The sequence below is a fragment of the Electrophorus electricus genome, chromosome 11, assembly GCF_013358815.1.
Source record: "Electrophorus electricus isolate fEleEle1 chromosome 11, fEleEle1.pri, whole genome shotgun sequence".
In the NCBI taxonomy this organism is placed as follows: Eukaryota; Metazoa; Chordata; class Actinopteri; order Gymnotiformes; family Gymnotidae; genus Electrophorus; species Electrophorus electricus.
The window spans coordinates 16,103,865-16,130,681 of NC_049545.1; the positions used below are offsets into that span (position 1 = coordinate 16,103,865).

The 26,817-nt window shown below is 39.2% G+C and overlaps 2 protein-coding genes across 2 annotated transcripts; one reads left to right on the forward strand and one right to left on the reverse strand.

Annotated features, from left to right (window-relative positions):
- The first annotated feature begins 3,160 nt into the window (after positions 1-3,160).
- On the forward strand, positions 3,161-10,979 carry msh6 (mutS homolog 6 (E. coli)). Its single transcript, XM_027027109.2, has 10 exons — positions 3,161-3,479; positions 4,423-4,625; positions 4,723-4,892; positions 5,793-8,358; positions 8,960-9,249; positions 9,618-9,735; positions 9,970-10,059; positions 10,171-10,325; positions 10,503-10,702; positions 10,802-10,979. The coding sequence occupies exons 1-10, from the start codon at positions 3,238-3,240 to the stop codon at positions 10,881-10,883; spliced, it is 4,116 nt and encodes a 1,371-aa protein (XP_026882910.2). The 5' UTR covers positions 3,161-3,237; the 3' UTR covers positions 10,884-10,979.
- Positions 10,980-11,913: 934 nt separating this feature from the next.
- Positions 11,914-26,074, reverse strand: fbxo11a (F-box protein 11a). The gene is made up of 22 exons (XM_027027120.2): positions 25,769-26,074; positions 19,210-19,337; positions 18,796-18,877; positions 18,533-18,677; positions 18,173-18,302; positions 17,793-17,876; positions 17,552-17,684; positions 17,348-17,454; positions 17,100-17,211; positions 16,897-17,003; positions 16,436-16,573; positions 15,770-15,987; positions 14,843-15,023; positions 14,526-14,648; positions 14,025-14,110; positions 13,765-13,841; positions 13,472-13,615; positions 13,139-13,249; positions 12,910-13,017; positions 12,721-12,829; positions 12,532-12,630; positions 11,914-12,359 (listed from the first exon to the last, which is right to left on the reverse strand). Exons 1-22 carry the CDS (start codon positions 25,854-25,856, stop codon positions 12,230-12,232), a joined length of 2,640 nt encoding a protein of 879 aa, XP_026882921.1. The 5' UTR covers positions 25,857-26,074; the 3' UTR covers positions 11,914-12,229.
- Positions 26,075-26,817: the final 743 nt, after the last annotated feature.

A 26,817-nucleotide genomic window follows, 5' to 3' on the forward strand; every position in this document is an offset into this window, starting at 1 on the left:
TAAAGTCCCTTTTGTGTGTATTGACACACCAATATTCATTTGCAAATCTTTGCAGATCAACAGTAGAATCAGATCAACAGTAGATTTTTCTCACTACTGGACTGAGTTAAAATTCTCCTAATTACCATTTTTAGTCAAACATCTGCCTCTCAATGTCCATTATGCCTGTATTTCTGTCAATGTCTTTCTGTCATGGAGATGAATCCCACGGTGACTCTGAATTGCCATTCCTGAGGAGGGCAAGGATGAGCACATGTGCTTAAGGTATGTTTTATGTCAAGCAATAGCAACAGGACAAGGATAACATTCACCAGGCTGCCAGTGCATTTCTGTGTGCATCACTCATTATGGCAAGATAAAGCAAGTTTACTTTACTTCTATAGCATTTTTCCTACACAATAGCAATTTAAAGTGTTTCACATAAGATATACTTTATTATACTCTAACTTCAGTTAGAGACTTGTGTTTGCTTCCTTGCTTTTTGCATGTTCTACACCCATGACTGACCATTTTCAGAAGCAGCAGTCTCCTTTTTCTTTTATTACATGCATGTTGCAAGTCCTAGCTTGTGTTGGGGCAGTGCTCCCCAGAGCTTGTGGGGGGCTTTTTTCACACCGGATATCTCTGTACAGGCATGAAAGCCCTGGAACTCACCAGGAGGCTTGAGTAGTCACCTCTAAGAGAGAAGAGCCCAAGCCAGAGCCCTCTGCAGCCCACCCCAGAAGGTCTTGGTGTCTGGAACTACCTTGGTTCCTGGGGGACGGGCTTTTCTGTTGGGGGTCTAATGGGTCGCTGATCACTTAGAATGAAAATCTGAAATGCAGTCTTTCAGAAAACAATTTGTAGGATATACTGATAACCAAGATAAACATTCTATGCATGGAAGAAAAATGATTTCTGAAACATTTTAATTGCAATATTTTGTTTATAATGTTATAGTGTCTATAATGTTTTCTATAATGTTCTGGGAAGAAAAATCTGTGCTATGAGTGGTATGAAAACAGGAAGCTTTTCCAGAACCCAGCCTACATGTCCACAGGTCTCCACATGGGATTTTTGTGGGTTTACAGGCTGGGAATTCTATTATTAGGACTTAGTTTTTCAATATTAATTAATCTCAGTTATTAAGACTCAAATCAGCTTTATCTGAACCATAATTCTGAATATGTATGTGTAAATTCACCCAATTTCAAGTGTAAAGTTTGTTTAGCCAGCTTTCTGGAATACACCCATGGTGCATTAAATGAAAGTAACAGGTTCGTAAAAGATTGAATTTCTCTGAAATAACAAGTCCTTAATAAACATTACATTTTCTCAAATTTGAAACTGATATCTGTAATAAGTTACAAACAACTGTAAAATGGTATTGCACAACTTTGCATTTTCAAAGAAACAAAATATGCTTTTTTCATTTTATGAGAGTTTAAATATTTTTGAAATGTTTTGATTTCAAAATGCTAAATTTAAAAATTAACTATGGATGATACAATCTTGTTGATAAAGAAATGTAATATAAATACCAAGAAAAGCAGGCACAGAGATCAAGAAAAAAAAGTGGCTAAGAAAACTTTTGATCTTATCATTGGGCTTTATATTCATAACTGACTAGAATATGTATAAATCAGTCCATGTGGTAGTCACTGTCCTAGATACACCTGTAACCATGTGAGCATAATGTTTCCATATAGTCAAGAAGCATTGCAGAAAACTCACACTCTTCATTTTCACACAGAAAGACCCAGGATTAGGCAGTAACTGAATATTTATTCAGACATATATCTGGATATAATATATATCCATTGATTCATTGCCAATTTGATGACTCATACCATGTATTTTTACTCAGATCATTTCAGTTTTCATATTTGTTTTCCAACATCTTTGCAGAATATATTTGTGATATTTACTTTCTCATTATGCACCTACATTACTTTATCTAGTTGTATGGCTATTGAAATTGTGTTTTAAGAGCAGACATAAACTAAAACAGTGCATGCTAATCTGCCAGTCTTCTGGGCTGATCCACCACTGGAAGAAACCATTTGATGCTTGCCTACAAATCCAAAAATGGACCAGCCCCTTCATACATGAGGTGAATGGTCAAATCCCGATCTGTATCTCGAGTACTTCGAACCTCAAGTACGGCTCGGCTTGAAATACCTTGCTTCAGGTCTCATGGAGGACAAGCATCGAGACTATTTTCTGTCCTGGCTCCAAGATGGTGGAATGAACTCCCGCTTGCTGTCCGGACAGCAGAGTCCCTTGCAGTCTTCAAACACAGACTGAAGACCCATTTATTTGCAGAATATTTAAAGGACAACTGACACTGCTCCCTTATTGACTGACTAATTTAGTACTTATTGTAGGGTACTATTTATGCTTTTTAACAAACTCTAGCACTTATTATTTATAGCACGTATCATTGTTTAAGATAGACCATATGTATTTTGCACTTCTAGGTATCAGCATTCATCCTTGTATTCTAGTTCATTCGTATGTTTAATTCTAACCTACTATTGTACTTGGATATATTCTGAGTAAATGACAAAGCACTTTTGTAAGTCGCTCTGGATAAGAGCGTCTGCTAAATGCCGTAAATGTAAATGTAAAATGTCACTACTGTTTCAGGAGACTTCAACGTAGAATTCGGGTCTGCTGCAAAGCTAGAGTTGCTCATAATTTACTTTTCAATTTATCTAACAACAAAAGATCGCCATAAAGCAGCCATCTATGCTATTTCATGTCTTCAGTTAACGCCCATTCATGTTCTGACCTATGCAATGTAGTCTGCTTTTATTCTAATATACATCTAATTCGTATCCAAAGCGATACTTTAGTTTTTTAAGAACAACAACTGTGGACTGGATTGCAGACGTCAGCATCTTTTCCAAACGTTTCTTGTCCCAACACTGCACTCTTCTGGTGTAAAATAAAATCGCACTGGTAACGCATTCAGTGGCGTGTATCTAAGTACAATGTCTTTCAAGTACTTTCATAAAAACATTAAACATAAAAATTATTGATAGATTATTTTAAATATTGCATTAAAAGAAAACGCTTGAAAGAAACCCTCCAAGGTGTCTGGACTTCTACTGGATTACAGTTCAGTGACGTATGAGTCCCGCCCCATGATCTTTCAACCCTGGTGATTTCCCGCGAAGACTCATAGATACCGCGCATTTTAAGGAATGGAAGCTTTCGGTATTTGAATAATAGCCAGTATTTTTGCGAACAGTCATGGCAAAACAAAGCTCTATTTTTAATTTTTTTACAAAGTCACCGCCATCCGTTGCGAGAATTAAATCGAATCCGTCTCCAGCTAAAGCAGATTTGCCTTCTTCAGTTTGCAAATCCAGTAGCGTTACGTTCCCTAAAGCAGAAGCAAAATATGCAGCCCAACACACTAAGAAGTGTTCGTCAAAACCGAACAAGACTCTGGATAAGGATGGCCACGCCAAAACTGTGTCTTCAGATCAGAGGTAAGGTAAATTAAACTGACAGAATGAAAACCCTTGCATAAATGTTGCTTGTAGTTAATACATGATAGAAGTTGGAAGAATAAGAGGGTTGCCGCGTTATGTTACCAGAGCTAATTAGCTATATATCTTATATGTTAGCGTTAGTACACTAACTGGCGCCAACTGATAAAACAACTAGCTAGCTAGCCGGCTGACTGACTTTAATTGAGTCAAATGGCCTCAATTTTGTCGCTGATTGTCTTTGCTTTATTGAACGCTTATATTGTAAGTTGGGTTCTTGTCCACATTGTGTTAGGTAATATTGTACTATCGTGTCTTAAGTGGTTTAAAATACACGTTTTGGGCTGGCATACATCAAGCTCTCGCCATTTTGTTTTCCTGGCGCGAGGTTCATGTTATGGGAGGGATGCTTGGGATTATTTTACACTCATTTGCGGCCTTTTATTTGCAGGACTCATTTCAGCCCTCAGCAATACCAAGTGGTGAACATATCAGACCAGGTTTACACTGTGTTCACTTTATTAGCTGGCTTGTTGCAACTCTGTAGCTGTTAGCGGTACCAAATAGGCTGCCAAACCTTTTTACAATAAATTGTATTCTAGACAGCTAGCTATCATTGCTGACGCTACCGGTGTACTCCAGCTGTCTTATTTATATACTGTGTCAGAGTCCTGTAGCATGATGTGTTGTATAAACGCCAAAAATATCCAGACAAAAAGGACAAGATGTTTAGAGAGCAAGACGAGTTTCCTCAGCCAACTAAGAATTGGTATCCTGTAGGTACAGCTGTATAGTAATCAGCATCCAGTGTAAATGTATAACCTTATGAACTGGTAACTTGGTGTAGCTGCAAAGCTACTTAATGATGTTAATATTTAGTAATACAGCTGTAGAGAGTGGGAAGATTGTTTCTCAGTAAACACCATCTTTTATATTTTTTAAGCTCTTCATTACCTTTCCAAGCTGGTCATCTCATATGGGCAAAACTAGAGGGACATCCATGGTGGCCCTGTATGGTAGTGCCTCATCCTCTGTCTGGGCAGCAGATGAGGGGAAGAGGCCAAGATCAGAGAGTGCATGTTCATTTCTTTGATGAGCCACCAACAAGAGGCTGGGTTAGAACAAAGTACATTCGAGAATTTAAAGGTGAGCGAGATTGTTCAAGTTGCAGTCATGGCAAATTCTGAACCTTCTGTACCATTTCAGAATCTGACATTACATGATTTTTGCCTATATTTCACAGGTTCAGACTGTGCTGATGCCAAAACAGGTGGTGTGTTCTTCAGTGGCAAACCTGTGATTCACAGGGCAATGGAGCTGGCTGACCGTGCGCTGCAGGACAGTCCTGATCAGAGACTCAAGATGCCAGTTTGCATGGATGCCTCTGATGAGGAGGACGAGGAAGAGATGGAGGTAAGTAGAAAATGTATATGAATGAAATTGATATTTATGGCAATGTTAGAACGGTGCACAACAAAGATGATTTGTGTATACTTTGCTTTTTGGGTAGCTGTATTTGTATTTTGGCCAGTTGTTGCAGGTTCATTAATAGCTGTATGACAGTTTGAAGTGTAACATAGCTTTAACAATTTCACAAATTATACAGTGTATTCATTTTAATAGGTGGCACTCTGTATGCCTTGATCTTGATAATTATAATATAGTAATAATACTTTTAAAAGTATATATTTTGAGTTTTTCATATTAAAGCTCCAAAAAGAAACATCTAAAACTCACTGCTCTCTCTTAAATAGCTCCAAGTTTGACTGTTTGTAGTTGGGGTTGTTTGAAAGTAACTGTCTCTGATGAAAGTAACTACAACCAGCTGTATTAGTGAATGTTTAGCTTCCATCTTTCTGCCTTATCTTCAAACATATTTGTGTGGTTGAACACACAATAATAATCCATAAACTCTCAGCCCCTTACAGAGGTGACTGAAATATGTAGCATACTGTCAGCAAACGTGCGGGTTTACAAATGCATCAATGTGCTTATTAACACATTATTAGTGAGCTATGGACCATTAAAGTTTCTTTCTGAATCTAGATACACAGTAGGTTTTCACATCATGTTTTACTTTTGCTTCTACAGCATATTACTTGGTGAGCAATGATAATTTCTCAAGAATAGCTGATTGTAGTCTTACTCAGCCATCCCAGTAGCCTTTGGTGTTAATGAAGACCAATTTGTTTATTTCTGCAATAACTGCAGTTAATTGAGAGCTGACTTTTTTTTTTGCTTTTATTACTGATAAGTGATTTACAGTAACTTGGCACACTGGTTAATTTTTGTGTGTGAAACCATACATTGCAGGTTGAAAAGTCAACACCATCAGATGATGAAATCTCAGAAGAAGAGGTTGAGAAGGTGAAGGCCAGCAGGCGTTCATCGCGTGCTGCAGCAGAGAATGGTCAGAAGCCCAAACGCCGACGCATTGTGGTGGCCTCTGACAGTGAAGGCTCTGATGATGAGTTCAAGCCAGATCAGGAAGGTGGTAGCAGTGATGAGGAAGAGGATGATGGAGTCAGTAGTGGAGTGGAGGAGAAGGAGGAAGAGAGCATGTCTGAATCTGAACCAAACAGCCCTGTAAAACCAGTAAAACGTAAACGTGGGTCAGTGAAGCCTCCTAAACTAAAGAATAAACCTATACCCTCAAAGGCCCCCAAAAGATCTTCTGCAAACCTTCCTTCCCTTGCAGTGAACACAAAGTCTCGTCTGTCTGCTTTCTCTGCTCCAGAAAGCTTTGAAAGTCAGGGCAGTGGTGCAGGAGGCATGGAAGGGCCTAATGTGTGGGACCATGAAAAACTGGACTGGTTGCAGGATGGCAAAAGAAAGGATGCTCAAAGGAGGCGTCAGTCAGATGAAGACTACAACCCCACCACTCTCTATGTGCCCGAAGACTTCCTTAACAGGGTTACACCTGGTATGCGTCGCTGGTGGCAACTCAAGTCAGATATGTTTGATACTGTTCTTTTCTATAAGGTGGGAAAATTCTATGAACTCTACCACATGGATGCTGTAATTGGGGTTAATGAGTTGGGGCTCACCTTCATGAAAGGCACTTGGGCACATTCTGGTTTTCCAGAGATAGGGTTTGGCCGTTTCTCTGGTGTTCTTGTACAAAAGGGTTACAAGGTGGCTCGTGTAGAACAGACTGAGACCCCTGAAATGATGGAAGCACGATGCAAGACTATGTTACGTCCGACAAAATTTGACCGTGTTGTTCGTCGAGAGGTATGCAGAATAATCACACGGGGCACACAGACATACAGTGTACTCGATGGTGCGCCTTCCGAGTCCCAGAGTAAGTACCTGTTAAGTGTGAAAGAGAAAAATGAGGAGAGTACAGGCCATGGACACATATATGGGGTTTGCTTCATTGATACCTCCGTGGGTCGTTTTCACATAGGTCAGTTCCATGATGACCGTCACTGTTCCCGTTTACGTACTCTGTTGGCACATTATGCCCCAGCCCAAATATTGTTTGAGAGGGGCAACTTGTCTGCTGAGACACGGAAAATTTTCAAGGTGGGTCTTCCCTCAGCCATGCAAGAGGGTCTCAGTGTTGGCTCACAATTCTGGGATGCACAGAAGACCTTAAAGACATTGGCAGAAGATGATTACTTTAAAGAAGTCAAGGAGGGTGGTATTGAAACAGGAGGATCAGCCTTCCCCAGTGCTGTAAAAGCAATGACCTCTGAGAGTGACTCATTAAGTCTCACTCCTAAAGAGGGATATGAACTTGCCCTCTCTGCATTGGGTGGTTGCGTATTTTATCTTAAGAAATGTCTGGTGGATCAGGAGCTGATCTCCATGGCCAACTTTGAAGAGTATGTTCCAGTAGATGTGGAGATTGAGCAAGCAGGGGGTCAGTTGAGTTTCTTCGCCCAGACTCGCCAACGCATGGTCCTGGATGGAGTGACACTTACTAACCTTGAGATCCTCCAGAATGGTTCTACTGGAGGCCCAGAAGGTACTCTGCTTGAGTGCTTGGACACCTGCTGTACTCCCTTTGGTAAAAGGCTGCTAAAACAATGGATCTGTGCACCCCTCTGCAACCCTGCCTCCATAGAGGATCGATTGGATGCCCTGGAAGACCTAATGCGTGTCCCAGCACAAGCTACTGAGGCTACAGAACTCTTGAAAAAACTTCCAGACCTGGAAAGGCTACTCAGCAAAATTCATAGCATGGGAATGCCTCTCAAGGGACAGAATCACCCAGATGGCAGAGCCATTCTGTATGAGGAGGTTGTTTATAGCAAGCGCAAGATTGCTGACTTCCTATCAGTACTAGAGGGGTTCAAAGTCATGCAGGAAATCATATCTCTCCTGGAGCCTGTTTCAGAAGGATTCCGATCTAAATTGCTAGATCAGGTGGTGGTATTGAAAACAAGGAGTGAGCAAGGGCAGTTTCCAGACCTTACACCAGAGCTCAACCGCTGGGACACTGCTTTTGATCATCAGAAAGCTCGTACCACAGGGGTGATTACACCCAAGGCTGGCTTTGACCCAGAGTACGATCAGGCCCTGAGTGGAATAAAGGATTGTGAGGGAAGCCTGCAGGACTACCTGGAGCGACAAAAGAAGAGACTTGGCTGCAAGAGTCTGTCTTATTGGGGCACAGGACGGAACCGCTATCAGATGGAGGTTCCAGACAGTGTTTCTGAGAGGACCATCCCAGAGGAGTATGAGGTCAGATCCACAAAGAAGGGTTGGAAGAGATACTCAACAAAGGAGATTGAGCGCTTGTTCTCAGAGTTGCAGAGCTGGGAAGAAAAAAGGGATGCAGCATTGAAAGATTGCATGAGGAGGCTGTTTTACAACTTTGATAAAAACTACAGAGACTGGCAAACAGCCATGGAATGTATGGCTGTGTTTGGTAAGAACAAAGACACTTGTTTATATCGTTCCATGTTGACAGAGCATTGATATCAAGACCTTTTTATTAGATTCTGATGTTTGTTAGACAAAAATGATAACTTCTGAGTATGTAGGCACTTTTCATTTTAGAACAAACTCTAATCTTGCATAAATTACTTTTAAAGGAATTACATTTAAGATTAAATGTGGACAGTTGAACCTGTATCTTTGAACTTGCTTGACTATCTTAATCTATATTGGCCCATGTGCCTGTACCGCTTGTGATAATGATAAACATTTCTCTCTTTCCGAAATCAGTGCCACATTTGACTAGGCTTTTTGAAAAGGTAGTTTATAAAGATGGCAAATTTGCATTTAAATAGTTTATATTAAGTATAAAACAAGTTCAATAATAGGTTTTACAAGTGTGGCTAGTGTTGTGGGAATTATGACTCTTCATAATTTTATATAATTTTGAATTGTAATAAGATGAATAGCACTAGATTTAAGAACTTGAGCCACATTCTTTTCAGGAACATAATTTTATATGGAACATTTGAACTGATAATTGTTGGGTCCTGTACCATAATCTAAGTTGGCATTGTGTGTGTTGATTTTAGATGTATTGTTAAGCTTGTCTCGATATAGCCAGAGTGGTGATGGGCCAATGGCAAGACCAGAGATGGTTCTCCCAGATAACACCCCTGAGTTTTCCCCTTTCCTGGAGCTAAGAGGATCCAGGCACCCCTGTGTCACAAAAACATTCTTTGATGATGACTTCATCCCCAATGACATATTTATTGGTTGTCCTGGTACTGAGGAAGAAGGCGGCAAAGACAAGAAAGCATTGGCCCCATGTGTGCTTGTCACTGGGCCAAACATGGGTGGCAAATCCACCCTAATGAGACAGGTGGGTACAGATTTATTTATCTGTTTTACATGCAATACAAACTATACTTTTTAAATATTGTGTATAAATCAGTATATACATTCTATACATTTATAGAATCCAAATAAATTCTAGAAAGCTGTTGCAGACTTAACAAGGAAACATTTCTTATGATGCTTACTGTAGTTGTGCTGTGGCTACAGGAAGGATGTGGCTTTTGGCTCATCTTAATGTAAATGCAACATTCATAGCTTTCAGTGTGATGTGCCATAATTCAAACCAGCTGCTGTTTCCATTACATCAAAAGGAAGAACTATAATTCTTTCTTGATCTGTGTGTTTTGTTTCTCATGGAGACATGTGACATTTTTCCATGACATGTGGCTGTAGTGTGGTCTGGTGGTGATCTTGGCTCAGCTAGGTTGCTATGTACCTGCTGAAAGCCTGCGGCTCACTCCTGTGGATCGCGTGTTCACACGTCTTGGTGCCTCAGATCGCATCATGTCTGGTGAGTCTTCTCCCTGCTGGAAAGCCATGCTGCATTTGTAAATTTGCTGATTTAGGATCAGCTTTTCACTTCCTTCCACCAACAAAGATGGTCCACATCTAGGTCATTTTACATCTGCACACTTTCTGGAAAACTTGATGGACTTAGGCCTGGGTGGTTATGTCTCTTCCCCCTCAAACCCCCCCACCCCCCCACCCACCAACCCTTTTTTTTTTTCCTTCCTCTCTCTTTCAGGGGAGAGTACTTTCTTTGTGGAGCTCAGTGAGACAGCTAGTATCCTTCTGCATGTGACCAGACATTCACTCATCCTCCTCGATGAACTGGGTAACACTGAACACTTACTCATATTGTTTCAACATTAATTTGCAACAATAACTAGTTTCTACTTGTCTACCCAAAAACACAAACTTCTGTCCCCTGCTTTATTGACTATAGGCAGGGGTACAGCCACCTATGATGGTACAGCCATAGCGAGTGCAGTAGTAAAGGAGCTATCCGAGAAGATACGCTGCCGAACCTTGTTTTCCACACATTACCACTCATTAGTGGAGGACTATGCCCAGGACCCTGCTGTCAAACTTGGCCATATGGCACGTCTGGTTCATTTTACATCTTGTAACCATGTTTACATGCACTATGAATTGAAATGGTCAGTACTCAAGACAATAAATTGGATCTGAATCTGATGGTCCGTTAGCTAAAATGAGTTGTAAACATTTAGCTTAAAACAGTAAAATAATTGAGGTTGTATTGTCACACAATCACAGGCCTGCATGGTAGAGAATGAGTGTGAGGACCCCAGCCAGGAGACCATCACTTTTCTCTACAAGTTCATTGGTGGAGCTTGTCCCAAGAGCTATGGCTTCAATGCTGCCCGCCTGGCCAATATCCCAGAAGTCGTCATCCAGTCAGGACATCGCAAAGCCAAGGTGTTTGAGAGGAACACTGTGGCTCTCAGGATCTTCAAGTGAGAAACTAATTTCTTGAAGTATCTTTGGAATTTCTTTAATACTCAAGAGTATCTTGAAATAGGAACATTAGACCAATTTTCATTGTTTCCTCCTAGGAAGCTGTGTTCATTTCTTGAAGATCCCACAGCCAACCATGAACAGTTTGCTAGGCTGGTTCAGATGATTGTCACCCTGTAATAAAAATAAGATGCACTCCCAACATCAGTTCTTGTTCAATTAGAAAACAAATTTCACTACTGAAATGATCTAATAAAGTTTATTTTTAAAAATGAACACTTCCTCTTTGACTAGGAAATTAAACCTTTGATTAATTACTAACATCTACATAATGGTTATTGAGTACTCCACAATATATTAAGTCTAAATGTCATGGAACATGCATACAATTCAGGCTGTCTAAAACCCACAGTCACCAATTACAGTTGGATGAAAGCCAAAGGGGAAAAAGGCCATAGATAGATGTCTGAGCTTCAATAAAGCAAGAAGCTGCTTTATATTTTTCTCCAGCAAGGTTGTTTTCAGTCACTGCTTCCATTTCACCCAGGACATTTGGGGGGGGGGGGGGGTAGAGTAGTAATTTTCCGAGACCGCAACTTTAATTTCTTCTGTTTTGGGTGCTCAGGAACTCAGACGAAGGGCAATCTCAACAAGGATCTACCAGAGGTGGATCCTAGTCATTTTTAAAAAAGGGAGTTTAAAATTTCATGATTCTAAGAACTACCAAATACACAAGTGTCAAAATCCACACTAGCAGTCTTGTGAAAGTACTCACTCTAGAACATCAACCCCACCCCCTTTGAAATAAAACATTGCTGGAGAATAGTTAGTGTTTCTCATTTTTTCTTTTCCTAATAAGTCTCTTTCACAGAAAGAACATACATCCTGCAACATGAGTACAATTACAGTAAGTCTAAAGGTATAACATTCCCCAAAAATAAAATTTAAAATAAAAACATTCAAGTACATTTAAGATTTTTGCTTGAAAATACAAAACAGACATGAGAAAGCATTCAAATCAAATGTGTTTTTTAAAAAAAATGCTGAAGTGCTGGGTAATTTTTTTAAATACCCCATACATACACAATAGCATGGCAATGGTTTCCTGGAGAGGTGTTGGGGAAATGGTGAGAGCTTATGCTTCCTCCCATATCTGAAGCAGCCATCTTTGCCTTTCTCTCATATGGCTCAAAGTTTCAATTCATTCAGATTCTGTACAGTACTGCACCATCCTTTCCTATAGAGGGCAGTGTCTCATGCCATTCATACTGATCCCAAGTCACCATCCTCCACTATCTTCCATCTCTCTAACCCGTTGCACAAAAAGAAAGCAGGGGAAGCACTATATCCACAGCAGAATGTCTTTTTTGTACAAAAGTCCTCATAGCTTGCATTGTAAAAGATGTCTTCTGTGTTGAATTTTTTTTGTTTGTGTCTGTTCTGCTTTTGTTGAAATTGAATTATATCTAGAGTAGCCAGCACTGGACCGAGGGTTTGGAGTCTCTTGGGGCCACTTGTGCTCCACCTCAGTTGTGCTGCAATGTGTTGGACTCTATAGGCGGGGCAGAGTCATACAGCGTATCTGTGTCATGCGTCGGCTCACCGGCTAACGTGCAAGGGTTTGACAATGTCCCAGCACCACAGTCACAGAAAAACCTGCAGAGTAAACGAGACAGCTTACACAATGTCCAGATGTGCCTTACAGAACAATCTACCACCTGTTATTTTCTCATTTCAGTAGTTTATTACACAGTCTAATCCAAAAATTGAAAAGGCCATTTTTAATTAATAAAACATTACATGAACTAAACAAACAGACAAAACTGACCGATCATGCCTAATAAACTCTACGTCATGTCCTTGGTGACACTTCTTGATGCAATTTACACAAATTGCATTGCGGTCCGTTGTGTTACAGGTGTGACATCTGCATAGAGAAAACAAAAAGCAATGAAAATTACATTTTTTTTCTTAAGTACTTTGGTTTCACCAAATGTGAAATGGGCTTAACACTTACCTGTAAAAATCATGCATTGGATAGCTGGTGTAACTGGAAATCTTGTACAGGCACTGACCTCTGCTAACAGCTTTTTCAATTGCATCTTGATTGTTCATTATTTTGTTATCTGCAGAAAAGATTAATTAACTATTTAGCATGTCAAATCCCTGACAAAACAAGCAGGTCCACTTACATTATTCCTGTTACCTTTCATGGTTACGTTGACACCAGATGCAAGAAACAACCCACCGAAGCGGTTGTTAAAAATCTGATTGCCTTCTAAAGTTGCAGTTGCATGGTTTGTGATCTCAATACCTGTTCCACAGATAAGGTAAATGATTAACTAAATGGCATATTTCTAACGTATTAACCAAGCTTCCATCTGTATGTGATGGTAAAAACTAATGGAAGTGAAATCACAATTTCCTCCCCACACCTGCAGCGAAGCCGTCAAATATCCTGTTCTTTCGCAGCACGGGATGACTGTTAGTACTGATGAGAACCCCTGCCTGGGCATTCCTAAAGATGTCGTTCTCTTCTAGTAGACCTAAAGCACAGACACCATGAAATCCACACGATGAACAAAACTGGCTTATGTGAACATGCTAATGACAAAATTAATGTAGCTTCTTCCCCACAATGCTGCTTCTTAAGACAGTTCATTCCTACTTGAGTATGTATGAATGTATTTACCATCTACATAAAGTAGTATTTTATAGCAGATAAAGTAAAAGGGAACTTGGGGCAGCACAATACTCAAGACTCTAACCTCGTCCTCCATTGAATATGCAGATCCCTCCATCTCTCCCATCATGGATCTTATTCCTGCGGAGTGTGGGGTTGCTGTCCGTCTTGATCCAAACCCCTGCCATGGCGTTGTCAAAGATCTCGTTGTCTTCTATGAAGCCCAAACCTGAGAATGCATTTGGATGCACAGCTATAAAAACTGATAACCAATTTAATTTGTTCATAATGAAGCTAAATCAACTGCCAAATATCTGACATTTGCTGCAAAAACCTTACTGTAACATGAGAAGGATTCAGAGACAGAAGATTCTTTACCGGAGTTGTAAACAAGGATGCCACCATTTTGCCCACCCCAGATCTTGTTTCGCCTGATTTTTGGATTGCTTCCGGTTCTGCAAGGCAAAAACCAGGCTACTATTTAAATACAAGACAATCTGCTAGAGAAGGCAATGCCAACAATCACACTTTTCAGAGGCACAGTGATGCATATTATCATATTACACTTAAATATACATACACTTATATAATTTATCTACTGTGATGCACATTGAACTTGCATATCTTCGAGAACACACCTGATCTGAACTCCAGAGTACATGTGGTTGTAGATATCATTGTCCTCCAGCACACCATGTCCATTATCATAGAAATAAACCCCAACCTGTGGTAAAAATGAAGAGGCACATCTCAAACATGACTAATAAACAAGTCCAGTAGAAGCCTTCACTTATTAATGTAGACGCTCAAATGTATTTTTATTCATATAAAGTAAAATTTATTTACACAAAGGTTTTTACAACACAGTCCATGAAGCAGCAGCTATATAATGAAGGTATTTGTAAAGTACAGGTGTATCACATGTTTGTGAGTTGAGACATTAAAAATTCACAAGATCAACTGCTGAAACAATCCAAGGATGCACTTTACCTATTCTCAGACCTTTACTTTGGTATAGTAGTTTTTTATGTTAAGGTAAAGGTATAACTGCTCTCCTTATCTGCCGCTGTTATTAGCTATATTCAGCCCTGTTGAAAGGAGGTTTTACTAACAGTGTATTTAAATTTAGCAAATCATACCTGTTTGCCGCTGTGTATTCTATTCCTGCGCAGTACTGGTGTGCTCCCTGTGGTTACCCACACTCCTGCCAATGTGTTGCTGTAAACTTCGTTCTCCTCAATCACACCCTGACCCTTTTCATGCTACCAAACACAAATAAATACATAGGACTTAAGATAAAAACATGATATATTTAAGGAGTACTGGTTATTTTGGCTTCATATATAACAATGAAATGTAAATGGTCCATGTTCTCAGACCAAGTTATTTGTTCCATAGCTTTTGTGAAATACAATTAGTGAGTTGTTGGCTTGTTTATTTAACCCTGTTGACGCACCACATAAATGCCTCCATGCTGTCCATCGTGGATCTTGTTGTGCCGGACAATGGGGCAGCTATTGGTACGGATCTGAATGCCTGCCAAGGCGTTGCCATAGATATCATTTCCTTCAATGAGACCTCGGCCATCGCCAAATATGTAAACACCACCTTGGTTGCCATTGAAGATCGCATTACCCCTGCAATTGGACATCAGGGGCTATAAATGTGCATCCACTGAACAATAATGAAAAACATCTACCTTAATAATAGCTTAAGTATTTCTATTCTACTTCTCAAATAACATCCTTTCAATCAATAAATACAGTCTACATACAACTTATACTCACTTTTCACCCTAAAGTCAGTCAATCCACCAAGATGTTTGGAGTACAAATTTTGTTGTTTAGTTTAGGACAAATGTTGTTAATGTTGCTAAACATTTGAAGTCAACAACAATGATAATAGCCTTTGTAAATAAGTTACATGTCCAAAAAGCTTCTTTCTATTCTCAAAATGCTAATATCACACTTGCTTCTGCCCTCCAATGGCAACAGACCTCTACCATTAGCCACTAGCTGGAACCTTAAACAGGGTTTAAATACTTAAAGCAAAATGGTTTAAAGTGAGGTCATATTCACCAAAATGGTGGGTGGGGGTGATAACACATGGGGTACACTTGAAGCCAAGAACATCAGTAGGCAGTATGGCCCTCCCTGGCAATGTAAATTTGTTCAGTGTTTGGATTTATTTATATATTTAAGGTGTTAATATATTGTTCACTTTGAAGAACTGGTTTGAAATATTAGTTCACCTTTTAGGCACCGGTACCCTTTTAGCATCATTATCAGAAAAACACAAAACAAAAACAAACCATACCCAACGCTAGTGTCGATGCTGTGTGAGGGTAAACAGAAAACAACTATATTAAGGCTGGCACATTTACCTAATTGTGGGGTCACTGTTTGAGGTAATCCACACACCAGCAAAGTTGTTTGCATAGATCTTGTTCTCAATAAACTGTCCTCTGCCCTTTTCATGCACGTAGATGCCCCCTGTCTGGCCATGGTGGATCTCACAGCGCACAACTGTCGGGTTAGCATACGCCTTCACCTCAAACCCTGCTATTCGGTTTCGATGAATGTTGCAGCTTTCAAAGTAACCCTGCAGGGGGAGACAAAGTACACATTAAAAGTCATTCCACAAAAACTTAAATGTTTCTCATAAAAATAGCTCCTAAACTGTAAGGGTTTTTGTTTTCAAGACATATTTGTGTGTGGTGGGAACATTTTTTGAATGAAGGTGTATTCTGAGCTCTAGATTAAGACCCTTATGCAGGGAGAGTCTGCTACATTCTGTATATTGACAATTACAGTCATACTGTCCAAATTCACGGACATGGATCTAGCCTGTCAGGAACTAAATGGCAGTGCCAAAGGGGAACCACCATTGGAAATTCTTTTTACTGTAGACATAAAATGGATCTCAGAAACTGGCTCTTACATTTATTACCATGAGTCAGTAACTTCCCAGTTATTTCGTTCAAGAGTAGAATAAGGAAAATGGTAGTTTTGCAACAACAGACTGATTTGGTTGAACAGGTTGTAGTTACCATGCCATGGTCAAAGGTGAAGACTCCCACATCTCTACCATGGTGGATGTGATTGCGTCTGATTATGGGGTTTCCGTGATTCTTCACCCAGATCCCAGCTAGTGCATTATTGGATATTTCATTGTCTTCATAAATGCCCTGGAAAAGGAGCCAATACAAACGCATTACTGACGACAGTTAACACTCTGGACCTCTAGATCATAGATGCTTGCATGATCTATCTGTGGCCATAGTAATTTAAAGTATATAACTAATATCTGCAAGCACTGCAGACAATAAGCCATCCTGATCTAGAACAATTAAGCCATTTCCAAAGAAATAAGTCAACATACAAAAAAAAGTGTTGTACCAGTGACACTAATAACATAAAACCTAAAAAACCCCTCCAACTTTGAATGTCACCAGCTATTGAAAGGCTGTAGTGCATAAAACTGACAGCTCATTTACATAGGTCATGTTACCTGTGCATGGTCTGTGATGTAGAGGCCTACATTCTCACAATCACTGATGTTACAGTGTTTGATGGTAGGACACGCACCCTGGCCACTCACACACACCGCTGAACCCACTGCAGAATGCGAGACAAGCATTAAGGCCAACTACAACTCCCACCATGCCACAAACGAGGCAGAACAAATAAACCTTCAGTCATAGATCTGCTGACCTGTGCATGTGCTGCGAATGATGCAGTGGTCGATGATAGGACTGCAGTTGACTGTGATCTCTAAGCAGTGGTGTGCATTATGATGCTGGGCTGACTTATCATCAGGGTTGAACTTCAAGAAGAAAAAGAAGAGTTAAAAAGCAAAAGAAAACAAATCAAGAAACATGGAATGCCAACTTCACTTCTTCAAAGGGCATGGAAGTGGCCTTTTGTTCCACTTCCAGACACTTTCAAAAAGGATCTCATACCTTTATTGTCATATAGCCGACATAAGCATCTTCTGACCCCTCCATGAACACAAATGTTGAATCTCTAGTGTTCTCGATGATTACCTTGTCTGCTACTTTCCCTGGTGCTATGGTGATGGTGAAGGGGAACAACAGATTTTGATTAGAATAGGTTACAATGCTAAGCAAGTCCCTGAATTTAAACATACATTACCGCATGCATACCTGCACCAATCATCGTGATTGGTGACTCTATATAGATCCACTCATCTGTGTAGATCCCCGAATGGACAAATATCAGTCCATCAAAGTGAGCCTCCTGGACCCCACCTAGTGCATCCTCAATGGTGTCATAATACTAAGGAAAAAGAAATATGTTTAACCACACAGCCAAAATGTCAAAAATATAAACATAGTCTAGAGTGCAAAATAACTGAGTCAGCACTAATGGATGTTTGGAGCTTACCAACATGTTCTCTCTCCCTTTGTATCTGGATGGGTTACTGTAGAAATGCTCTGCAAAGCCTGGTTTCACATGTGCCCCCTTGTACTGAAACATACAAATAATCACACTTTGGTCAGTTTCCATCTGTGGACACATTGGAAGATATGTAAACTCAAAATTTCATTCTGAGTTGAAAAATTATACATGATCACATTATGGAGATTTAACACCAACTAAATCAGTAAAGCATAATTCAAAATAAATTATTTCTAAATATGAATCAGGTGAATTTACAAAAGATTTTTGTCATTTAAGGAAATGGATTGGAAGGATGGATGGATGGATGGATTAGATGCACACAGTTAAACAAGTGTGATGGTGTGTAAAGGAAGCCACATTACAAGCTGCTGAAAGCTATCCTTCCATGGGTTGGGCTGCTCATACTCCTCTGGGTTAATTTGATAGAACTTCCCAGACTCTGGATGCATCATAGGACGGGTGTACTCAAAAACCTCCATATAGAGTCTCTTCCTATTAACCAAACATTTAAAAATGGGACAATTTTAATTTAGCTGACATTTGATTAAACCATTAGTTATCCACATTAATTTTGGGTGGCCACACCTAATTCTCAGAAACTTAAATTTAGTTTTTAGAATTATTTTTCCCTAGAATCTCTTGGCAAATAACTAATTCTCCACGTTTAGCAGTAATCACGATGCTGCACTATTCGGTAACGCAGCATGCGGATAACTTCTTACCATATGATGGGGTCATTGGCCAGTTCGCTAAACCGTTTGCACACACAGGCAGCCCGACATAGATCTTGTTCTAGCAGATAGGAGAAGATCTTCAGTACCACCTCATCTGGGAGCTTCACCTGCAGGTACTGCTCTGCTGGAGCAGCTGAAGGAGAGGGACAGAGGGGTCATGATAGGTAGTCCCCACAGATCACTGTATCTGGCTTTCAGCTCACACCCAAACATGACTATCAGAGGCATAATGCAATATAGATTTCCATTACCTGGTAGATCTGGTGATTTTCCTGACACCCTAGCACGCTTTGCTCGATGACCAAAGTTTTCCGTCGTAGACGTGGAAGCACCCTATCAAGCAAGGAAGAAAAAAAAAATCCTTTTATGCCATACTAACACTCACTACTAGATTAGACTAATGAAAAGTTTGATTAATTTTTAAAGTAGGTAGGCCAAGGCCATCCTTCAACTGGCCTTAAGAATATTTCATACAATCAGAATGAATTAACCAAAATTCTCACACAAACAGCACAAATTAAACAACTATATTTAGTAATGCATTTTACATCCAATAAGGATTCAAACTACGAAATGTGGATAGGAATCACTAAAGACCAAAGCTCCTTTCGGCAGTCTACTCAAACATACTAACCATGCATCAATCTAACCATATCAAAACACACCTCCATACTAGTCTTTGATGGACATGCAGTTCTCTTCGGTAAAAGTGATTTTCTTCGAAGTTGGTATGGACTATTTTGAGCTCCTGGTCCAGATTCTTCAGCGACCATGTCTGCAGCCACCTCCTCATCTAGGCGGAAGGGGAGAAAAAATAAATAAAAAAAATTCGCACTATTCATTACACAATCACGCATATTTACAGTGATCGGAAATTACTATTTCCATACTGCCCTTAGAGATTAAGCAAGCACATTAAATTCCAGGACTGTAGTGAAAATATACCCCTGGAGGCAACAATACAATACAGAAGGTTTGTAATGTACAGACATGTTGTCCTCAATGACACTGTCAGAATATTTTTCCAGAAAGGACTCGCTTGTGTTTCTCTATGGATAGGCTGCTTCCAGCACCCTGGTGAGCAGAGAGTTTCATATGTAGTCTCAGAGTAGAGACCAGGCTGCCCAAACAGCTGGAAACAGCAGCAGCAGCTGACCTGCCCTCGATCCCCTCAGCAGCTGCATTGAATGGAGCAGGTGAAATCCTGCACAGAGTCTACAGGCCTATGGACGGGAGGCCGAGGGGAAGCCACATTGCTAGGATTTGGACTCCTGGTGAATGCGCTGTGTCCCATCCCTTTGATGGCAATGACACATCAAATACCCAACCTGCAAAGGAAACCCCAACACATGCCACAGATCTACCTCCTCTCTAGACTTCATTGGGCAACTGCCACATCCACAGACAAAGACAGGTCTGTGATGACCCAAAGCAAGCAAATATTGTAGTTTGAGTAGATACTGGCTAAAGGCAATTAGAAATCCATTTTGTTGTCTCCAGTCAATGTGCAGAGCAAGGAAGTCTGCAGCATTGCATCTGGGATCCAACCAAGCAAATTGTAGTTCTACTATTTATTATTTTCATTTTAAATCGCTGGATGTGCCACAGACAGGCTAATAGGATAAGCCAGTTTGCACAACTGTGCAACTTAAGAAAAATGTAACATTCATTCCATAAATTATAACCCTAACAAAAACACAAGTCTTCTACACGTTTCAGCTATAGGACTAGTGTCTGTGTAGCTATGTCTGCAGCTGTTAAAAAATTAAAATAAATTCCTTGCATCTTAAAAACAATACCTTTACATCAGAAGGGAAAACCTATATGTTCGAGTCATCCCAATTTGTTGTTTGAAGTGCTGCAGAATTTCTAGGGAATAGAACCACCTCCATTTCATCATCAAAGACCACGAACATGCAGAACAGCATATTGTGTTATAAAACCACTTACATTTCACACCACAATAATTATATTAGCTGTGTATTCCTCTGATGGTGACATCTAAAAAAAATAAAAATCAGGAACACTTTTCTGTAACTAGCCTACAGAACCACAATTATATCCCATATGTTTTCAGTAAATTGCCAACACAATATATTTTGACAAAACAATACCATTAGCAAATGAGTTCTGTTTAAATGGCAATTCAGTGCAAATGTCAACCTTACCATGAATATATAAATGTTTGAGCACAGGAACAAAACCACTTTTAAAGTGAATGATTAGGTCTATATTTCACTTCATTGTTTTAACCTTCATTACTTTCAACAGCTCAATATGATTTATCCCCAAATTTATTTCATAATTCATTCCATTTTCAACAGTTTCATACAAACGTAACTTTGTCAAAAGGATGTGAGTCTGTGGAGGGAGGATTGAGAACAATCACAGACCTGCTCTATGTGTAGTTTGAAAAAATATACAATCATGTATTCCAACCTTTGACTTTGTTAAAGCATATACAGAAATACAAACTCTTAATAAAATCAACATATACAGCTAGATATAGCTTATAGAAAATAAATAAATAATAGGAATACCAGGAACAGCATTTCATGAGTAGATCCACAAATTTGTGCATTTTTACATCTGGCTTTATCACACACAGAATGTCATGTCATGTTTTTGTATATGCACCACTGTCAGCATTATGCCCAATTCAAATACCGTTGAGCGATTTTTCACAGGTACTATCAGAATGAGCAGTACTACAGGCTAGTACATAAATATAAAGTCAAGAGACAACACACTCTCAGAAATAAGGCAACTACATTCTACAGATTTATTTTCCTCAGATGCAGATTTTGTTAAGATTTGCCTGCCTTAAGGGTCTTTTGTGATCTTAACATTTCCACACTCATACTTCAAACTTAATTTTGACACCCATTTTAAGTGCAAGTCTAAAAGATTAAGTTGCAACACAAAGGCCTTTTGAGATTGCATGGGACTGTAGTTTGTTGGTTATAAAACTGAGATGCAAATGGACCAATGTGGTACACAACTTTCTCTCACTAGAAGAACAAAATTAATAAATTATTCTGTAAAAAATAAAGCAACTTCTACAGCAGGATTGAGCTGATATGGCCAAAGCCAAGAGAATGCCACACAAAGACTAACATCCCACACAAGAAACATCCTTCAGACTGCCTGCCATTTTAATGTATTTTACTATGAACAAACTGTTCAGTCAGACCTTCCTGTAGGAGGAATTAATAAAGTAGCAATTTAAGTTTACCTTCAAAAGAGTGGGCAGCCATTCTGTGCACAATATCCCCAGCGACTGGGATCAAGCCAACCACAGCAAGAGACCAAGCAAACGCAGCCCTGTTGCTCTGGTAGCACAGTGGGCTCTCCAGGGCTACTCGGTGCAGTAACCACTACAAACACAAGGTGCCTGACCAACTAGTGCAATACACAACAGCATCTCTATGTGCCCTCTAAACATAGGACCCCACTAAACAGGACTGATGTGGTTCAAACCACCTTTGTTTTTATGTTAATAACACCTTTACAAATTACAACAAATCTAATTTCAGCTTTAATTTATTTTTGAAGTCAAATGATGGACATCTTATTTACAGGCTCCAGTGTAATCTTGCATGCATGTCTCACAAAGTGCAAGAATGAAAGTCTGAGTCAAGGCAAATAACCTGTTTGCAAAGTCATAGTCAGTTTCCACAACATTTTCATTCCGGAACACTTCCATTTTGGTTGCATTCTATTCCCTGCGGTAACTTAACATACAAAAATGACTGCATCAGTCAGGTATGCTACACCTTTGAATCCCCATTACTCGCTAGTCTATTTGTTACAGACAAATCAGAGGTTAAAACATTTATACAAAACTTGGTCATCATTCACAAGTCTTTGTCCAGTCGGGATATTGAACGGCTAGATATACAACAATCAGGAATTCTCACCTGTCCCATCACTCGGAAACACTAAGTTACAATTTTCAGATAATGGAAACACCAAAACAGAATTCACCAACTGGTGTAATCCCAAACATAAAAAGCACCAGAAGGGTTTAACTATGAGCCCTGTTGTAGGTTTCCGCCATCTCATTACAAAATCCCTTATTCATAATACAGAACATAGTACGTCAAACATAAAACCCAAACAAATGTATAGGTCTTTAAAATGTCTTATTTAGACTGCAATAAAAAAAACAAACAAACAAAAAAAAAAAAAACAAACCAAAGTTGAGAGTTTACTTAAGAGTAAGATATTGGTGAGGAATAAAACACTGGAAAACCCTCACATGGACACTGGATCAGTGTAATGCATAATTAACTGGGGGTGTGCAATCATTTAGGAGTAGATTAATATTGTTATTTAGAACAGAAATAACTTGGCAGATGACAGCAGAGATATCTCTTATGAGTCACATTTAAATCTAGGTCAATTAAAAAACAATGCAAAACACCAGATATACAAACAATCTAGGTAAAACAAATGGTAAAAATGATTTGTAAATTTTGAGTTATTACAGTCACAATGCACCAGATCTCTTTTTAGAGATGTATATTTAAGATTTTTTTGTAGAGCTATTGCTGAACAGTAGGCAACAGAAAATGTAACCTCAAACAGCATTAATGATAAATGTTGTTTCCATTTCATATAAAAAGACAGTGATTGGTAGCACATGACTCTGCAAGTATTTCTCAAAAGTTCCTATAACCTGCTTCCTACTCTTACAAGTGTAAATATCACACTACAGCTTGGTCTTTTGGAAATATATGTATGAATTACAACATTTGCAAAGCTGTGTTCATCCAATTCCATGGATCAACTTTATCCACTTAATCAGAATTTTGCATTCGAAGATGTGTATATATACACACATTATTTATATATATATATATATATATATATATATATATATATATATATATATATATATATATATATATATACACATATACATACATACATATACACATACACATATACACACACACATACGTACATACACACACAAATATATGATGTATTCCATTACTGAGATTTGGTCTTAGTCATTTTTGAAAGCCTTCAACTCAGCAATATCTTTAAATCACACAGCTTTCAGAAGGAGATGCAGGTATATTGTTATAATAGATTAACAAGATAGCAACTGGATTAGACATGATATCATGCCTCTTGTCTTCAAAGTCTGTAGGACAAAACCAATTCCAAGGATGAATTTAATCCCAGAGGGTTCAATGAACACCATTACTTGTGAGCACTGCCCCTTAGATCCTTGGGTCAATCAATCGGGCCAGTCTGATTATTTCTACTGTCTCAACATTGTCTTCCCCACCCGATGAAGCTCTGTAGTAAAATATGCTTCATCCAGCCCTGGGTATTGAGAAAGGCCTACATTTTAACCCTACTGCAAAGTAATTGTTTATTTCAACATCTGGTCCATGGCCTATCTTTTGGTTGGGGCTCTCAATTCTTAAAGGTATGACAATAATTTCAGGCATACAAGATTAATTTTGTCTACTTAGACAATTAAACAATTTCACTGCAACTACTTTACTAGTAAATTCATCCAAGAATAAACTAAGGCCAATTAAATCCTTAATTGAATTAGTGACTGGTAGAAATGTCATGGCAGCAATGTCAATTCTCCATTAAAGGAAATAAAAACTGGAGTTTCACACTACTCAGATAGATAGATAGATAGATAGATAGATAGATAGATAGATAGATAGATAGATAAATAAATAAAATAAAATAACTCCGCCAGTCATCCAGGGGACCTTATTCATGCAGACATGTCCAGTTTAGATGAGCTTAGTTATGAATCAGAAACAACCCTCCCAAAACTGTGCTCACTGGCAGTGCCCATTTCATCATATATGAAGTAGGAGTCGTATCGAGGTGATGTAGCCCTGGGCGGAAATCAAGGCTATAACTGAAGATTAACGGTGAATCTGAGCTTTATGCTGGCAAAACTGGTTTTCTGCACAACACTTGCAAATGCGTGACAGCCATAAATTATAATACGTTTAAACCACTGAAACCACAATGCACATACCAATGACAATTTTGGCCTATATCAGAGTTTGTGGCACATAAATGTAAAAACACTGATATGGTTATTTAGGTTATGATCTCAGTCGTTTATGCTTGGAGGAGGTAGCCAGCCCGGTAACTGAGTACGTGTGAGTAGAACATCTCTTTAGTATCATCAATTGACAAACGCATAGGGCATTAACTTATCGGTCTGACCCAATTGATTATGTTAACCCTTCTACCCTGGATATACTACATGTATGAAGCGATGTTTTACACAACTATGATGATCAAACAAAGCAATGACAACAATTTCACTAGACTGAAAGTCCAGGAAACCAATGACTCCTACGTTCATCTACAAACAGTGCGCAATCGTTTTTGACTTCAAAGCATACATGTTGGATAATTGGTTCGCATGGAATATTTTAATATTAACGTTAGTCAGTTTTCAAAGCAAATCAAAATAGGTTGTATAGTGAGAATATCACTAACCTATTATTTCGAAATTATCCAAAACTACCTATCTATAAGTCCAAGAACGCATTTGCTAGCTAGCTGTCAAGCTAAATTTACGTCGTATAAAGATGGCAAGTAACGGCTACATTAAAATGTTTTTGCCAATTAGATAGCTAGTTACTGAGCTCAAGAACAATACAAAACGCCGAAGTGATTCAATGTCACGAAGAAAAGCGGCTTATTTGCAACTTGAGTGCAGTAGCTATGTGACTACTAGCTAGCGAGTTAGCTTGACAAGGCTAGCTAAATTCTGTCCGGCTGCAGTCACATCTTATACAGCAGTTAGCCTGCCAGAGAGCCATAAACAAGTGCAAGAAAGGAAGTGACTGGCACCGTTTCAAAATATATCAGAATTTAGACCTTTATTAACCACCGAACCTAGTGTAAACCAAAAGCAAGTTTAATATAAATACAATTATATGCAAAAACACATCAGCACCTCCTTCCAGATCATTCAGGATTAAAGCAAACCAAGACAAACAAAGCGCGGCCTGGGCTATCCCAAACGCAGAAGGAGCCTCGGTGTTTCCTAATGCCCAAGGATTTACAACCAACGGTTGTCTTGTCATCTTTCAAATCTCTCTCAACGCATAAAGAAATTCATGGCTAAGCAAAGAGTCGTGCGTCTTTTAGAATTTCATCGCTTTAACACGTTGACTATAACTTCGAATAAACCATATAGCTAGCCAACTAGATCTCTACCTCTTTCTTGGTTGTTTCTTTCCGGCTGTACCGGGCGCGGCCTCGACACTCGCCTGGGTCTTCGGTTGGTCGCTCTGACGGAGTTCATTTGGGGTGTTTATTATTCAACAGAACGTTAGAACCCTTTCTTAATTCTAAGATAGAGTTCAATCTAAAACATAAAATAGAAACCCAAAAACCATTGCACTATCAAGCACCCAGTATCTTGTCCGGAAAATGGTAATTTGTAGTGTTTTGCCTTTTTCAGCCCAGGCACTCCAGTTCAGCCTCCGTTTTCGATTCTCTTCTGCAGGAGGAGCCATTTACTCACAGGAACAAACGTTGTGAAACGGAATCACATGTGAGGTTTCCACCAATCGCTTAATTTGGTTCATAGTTTCTTCCCGTGCCTACAAATGAGAATTCCTTTTTTTGGTCGTGTTCATATATTTTCCTTGTAGTGGGGCACGAACGTAGGGGTTTCATTTGGCACAACAAAGTGAACCAATTTTCCCCCGGAATTGAAGTCTGTCTCTGTCCTGATGACCACAGGCATGCGTTTCGTTGACAAAAGACATGTTTAATAACAATCCGGTCCATTGCTCCCCCTGGTCGGCTAATGTTCAGCAGGCCTTATCGATTTAAAGTTTATTTTATTAAATGAGGCTCTATCTTAAAGTCAAAGTTGAATATTAAAAAGTCAGAAATACAGTATGTGGAATTTAACATCGCTCATCGGATCTTAGAGCTACTACGTTAAAATATATGAAATGATGGACAACATGTTTATGTTTGTTTTTATTTCATTTTATTTTATTTTCCTGTGGGGGTGTGTGAGAGAGAGAAAGAGTGATGCGCATTAAAGAATTGCCGTACACCTGAGCAGACACGAGAGGAACATAAAGTAAGCTGTGAAGTCAGTCAACAAAAATCATCTTATCACCCAGTGATTTTCCCATGTGGAGAGATCAAACAGATTTGTTGCAGCCTTCTTAGAAATCTTCTTAGAAATAAAAGTATGGCAACAGTAGCAGGGGGACTGGTGTGAAGATTTCTTTGGATCAGTCACA

Bases quoted from the DNA above. Each gene is read 5' to 3' on its own strand.
- msh6 (XM_027027109.2), top strand. From the start codon at position 3,238: ATGGCAAAACAAAGCTCTATTTTTAATTTTTTTACAAAGTCACCGCCA. The intron at 8,359-8,959 runs GTAAGAACAAAG...TGTTGATTTTAG, and splicing joins GGAATGTATGGCTGTGTTTG to ATGTATTGTTAAGCTTGTCT. The intron at 10,703-10,801 runs GTGAGAAACTAA...GTTTCCTCCTAG, and splicing joins GTGGCTCTCAGGATCTTCAA to GAAGCTGTGTTCATTTCTTG.
- fbxo11a (XM_027027120.2), bottom strand. From the start codon at position 25,856: ATGAACTCCGTCAGAGCGACCAACCGAAGACCCAGGCGAGTGTCGAGG. The intron at 13,616-13,764 runs GTAAAGAATCTT...ATGCATTCTCAG, and splicing joins CATCCTTGTTTACAACTCCG to GTTTGGGCTTCATAGAAGAC. The intron at 13,250-13,471 runs GTTAGAGTCTTG...TCTGTGCTTTAG, and splicing joins CATATTCAATGGAGGACGAG to GTCTACTAGAAGAGAACGAC.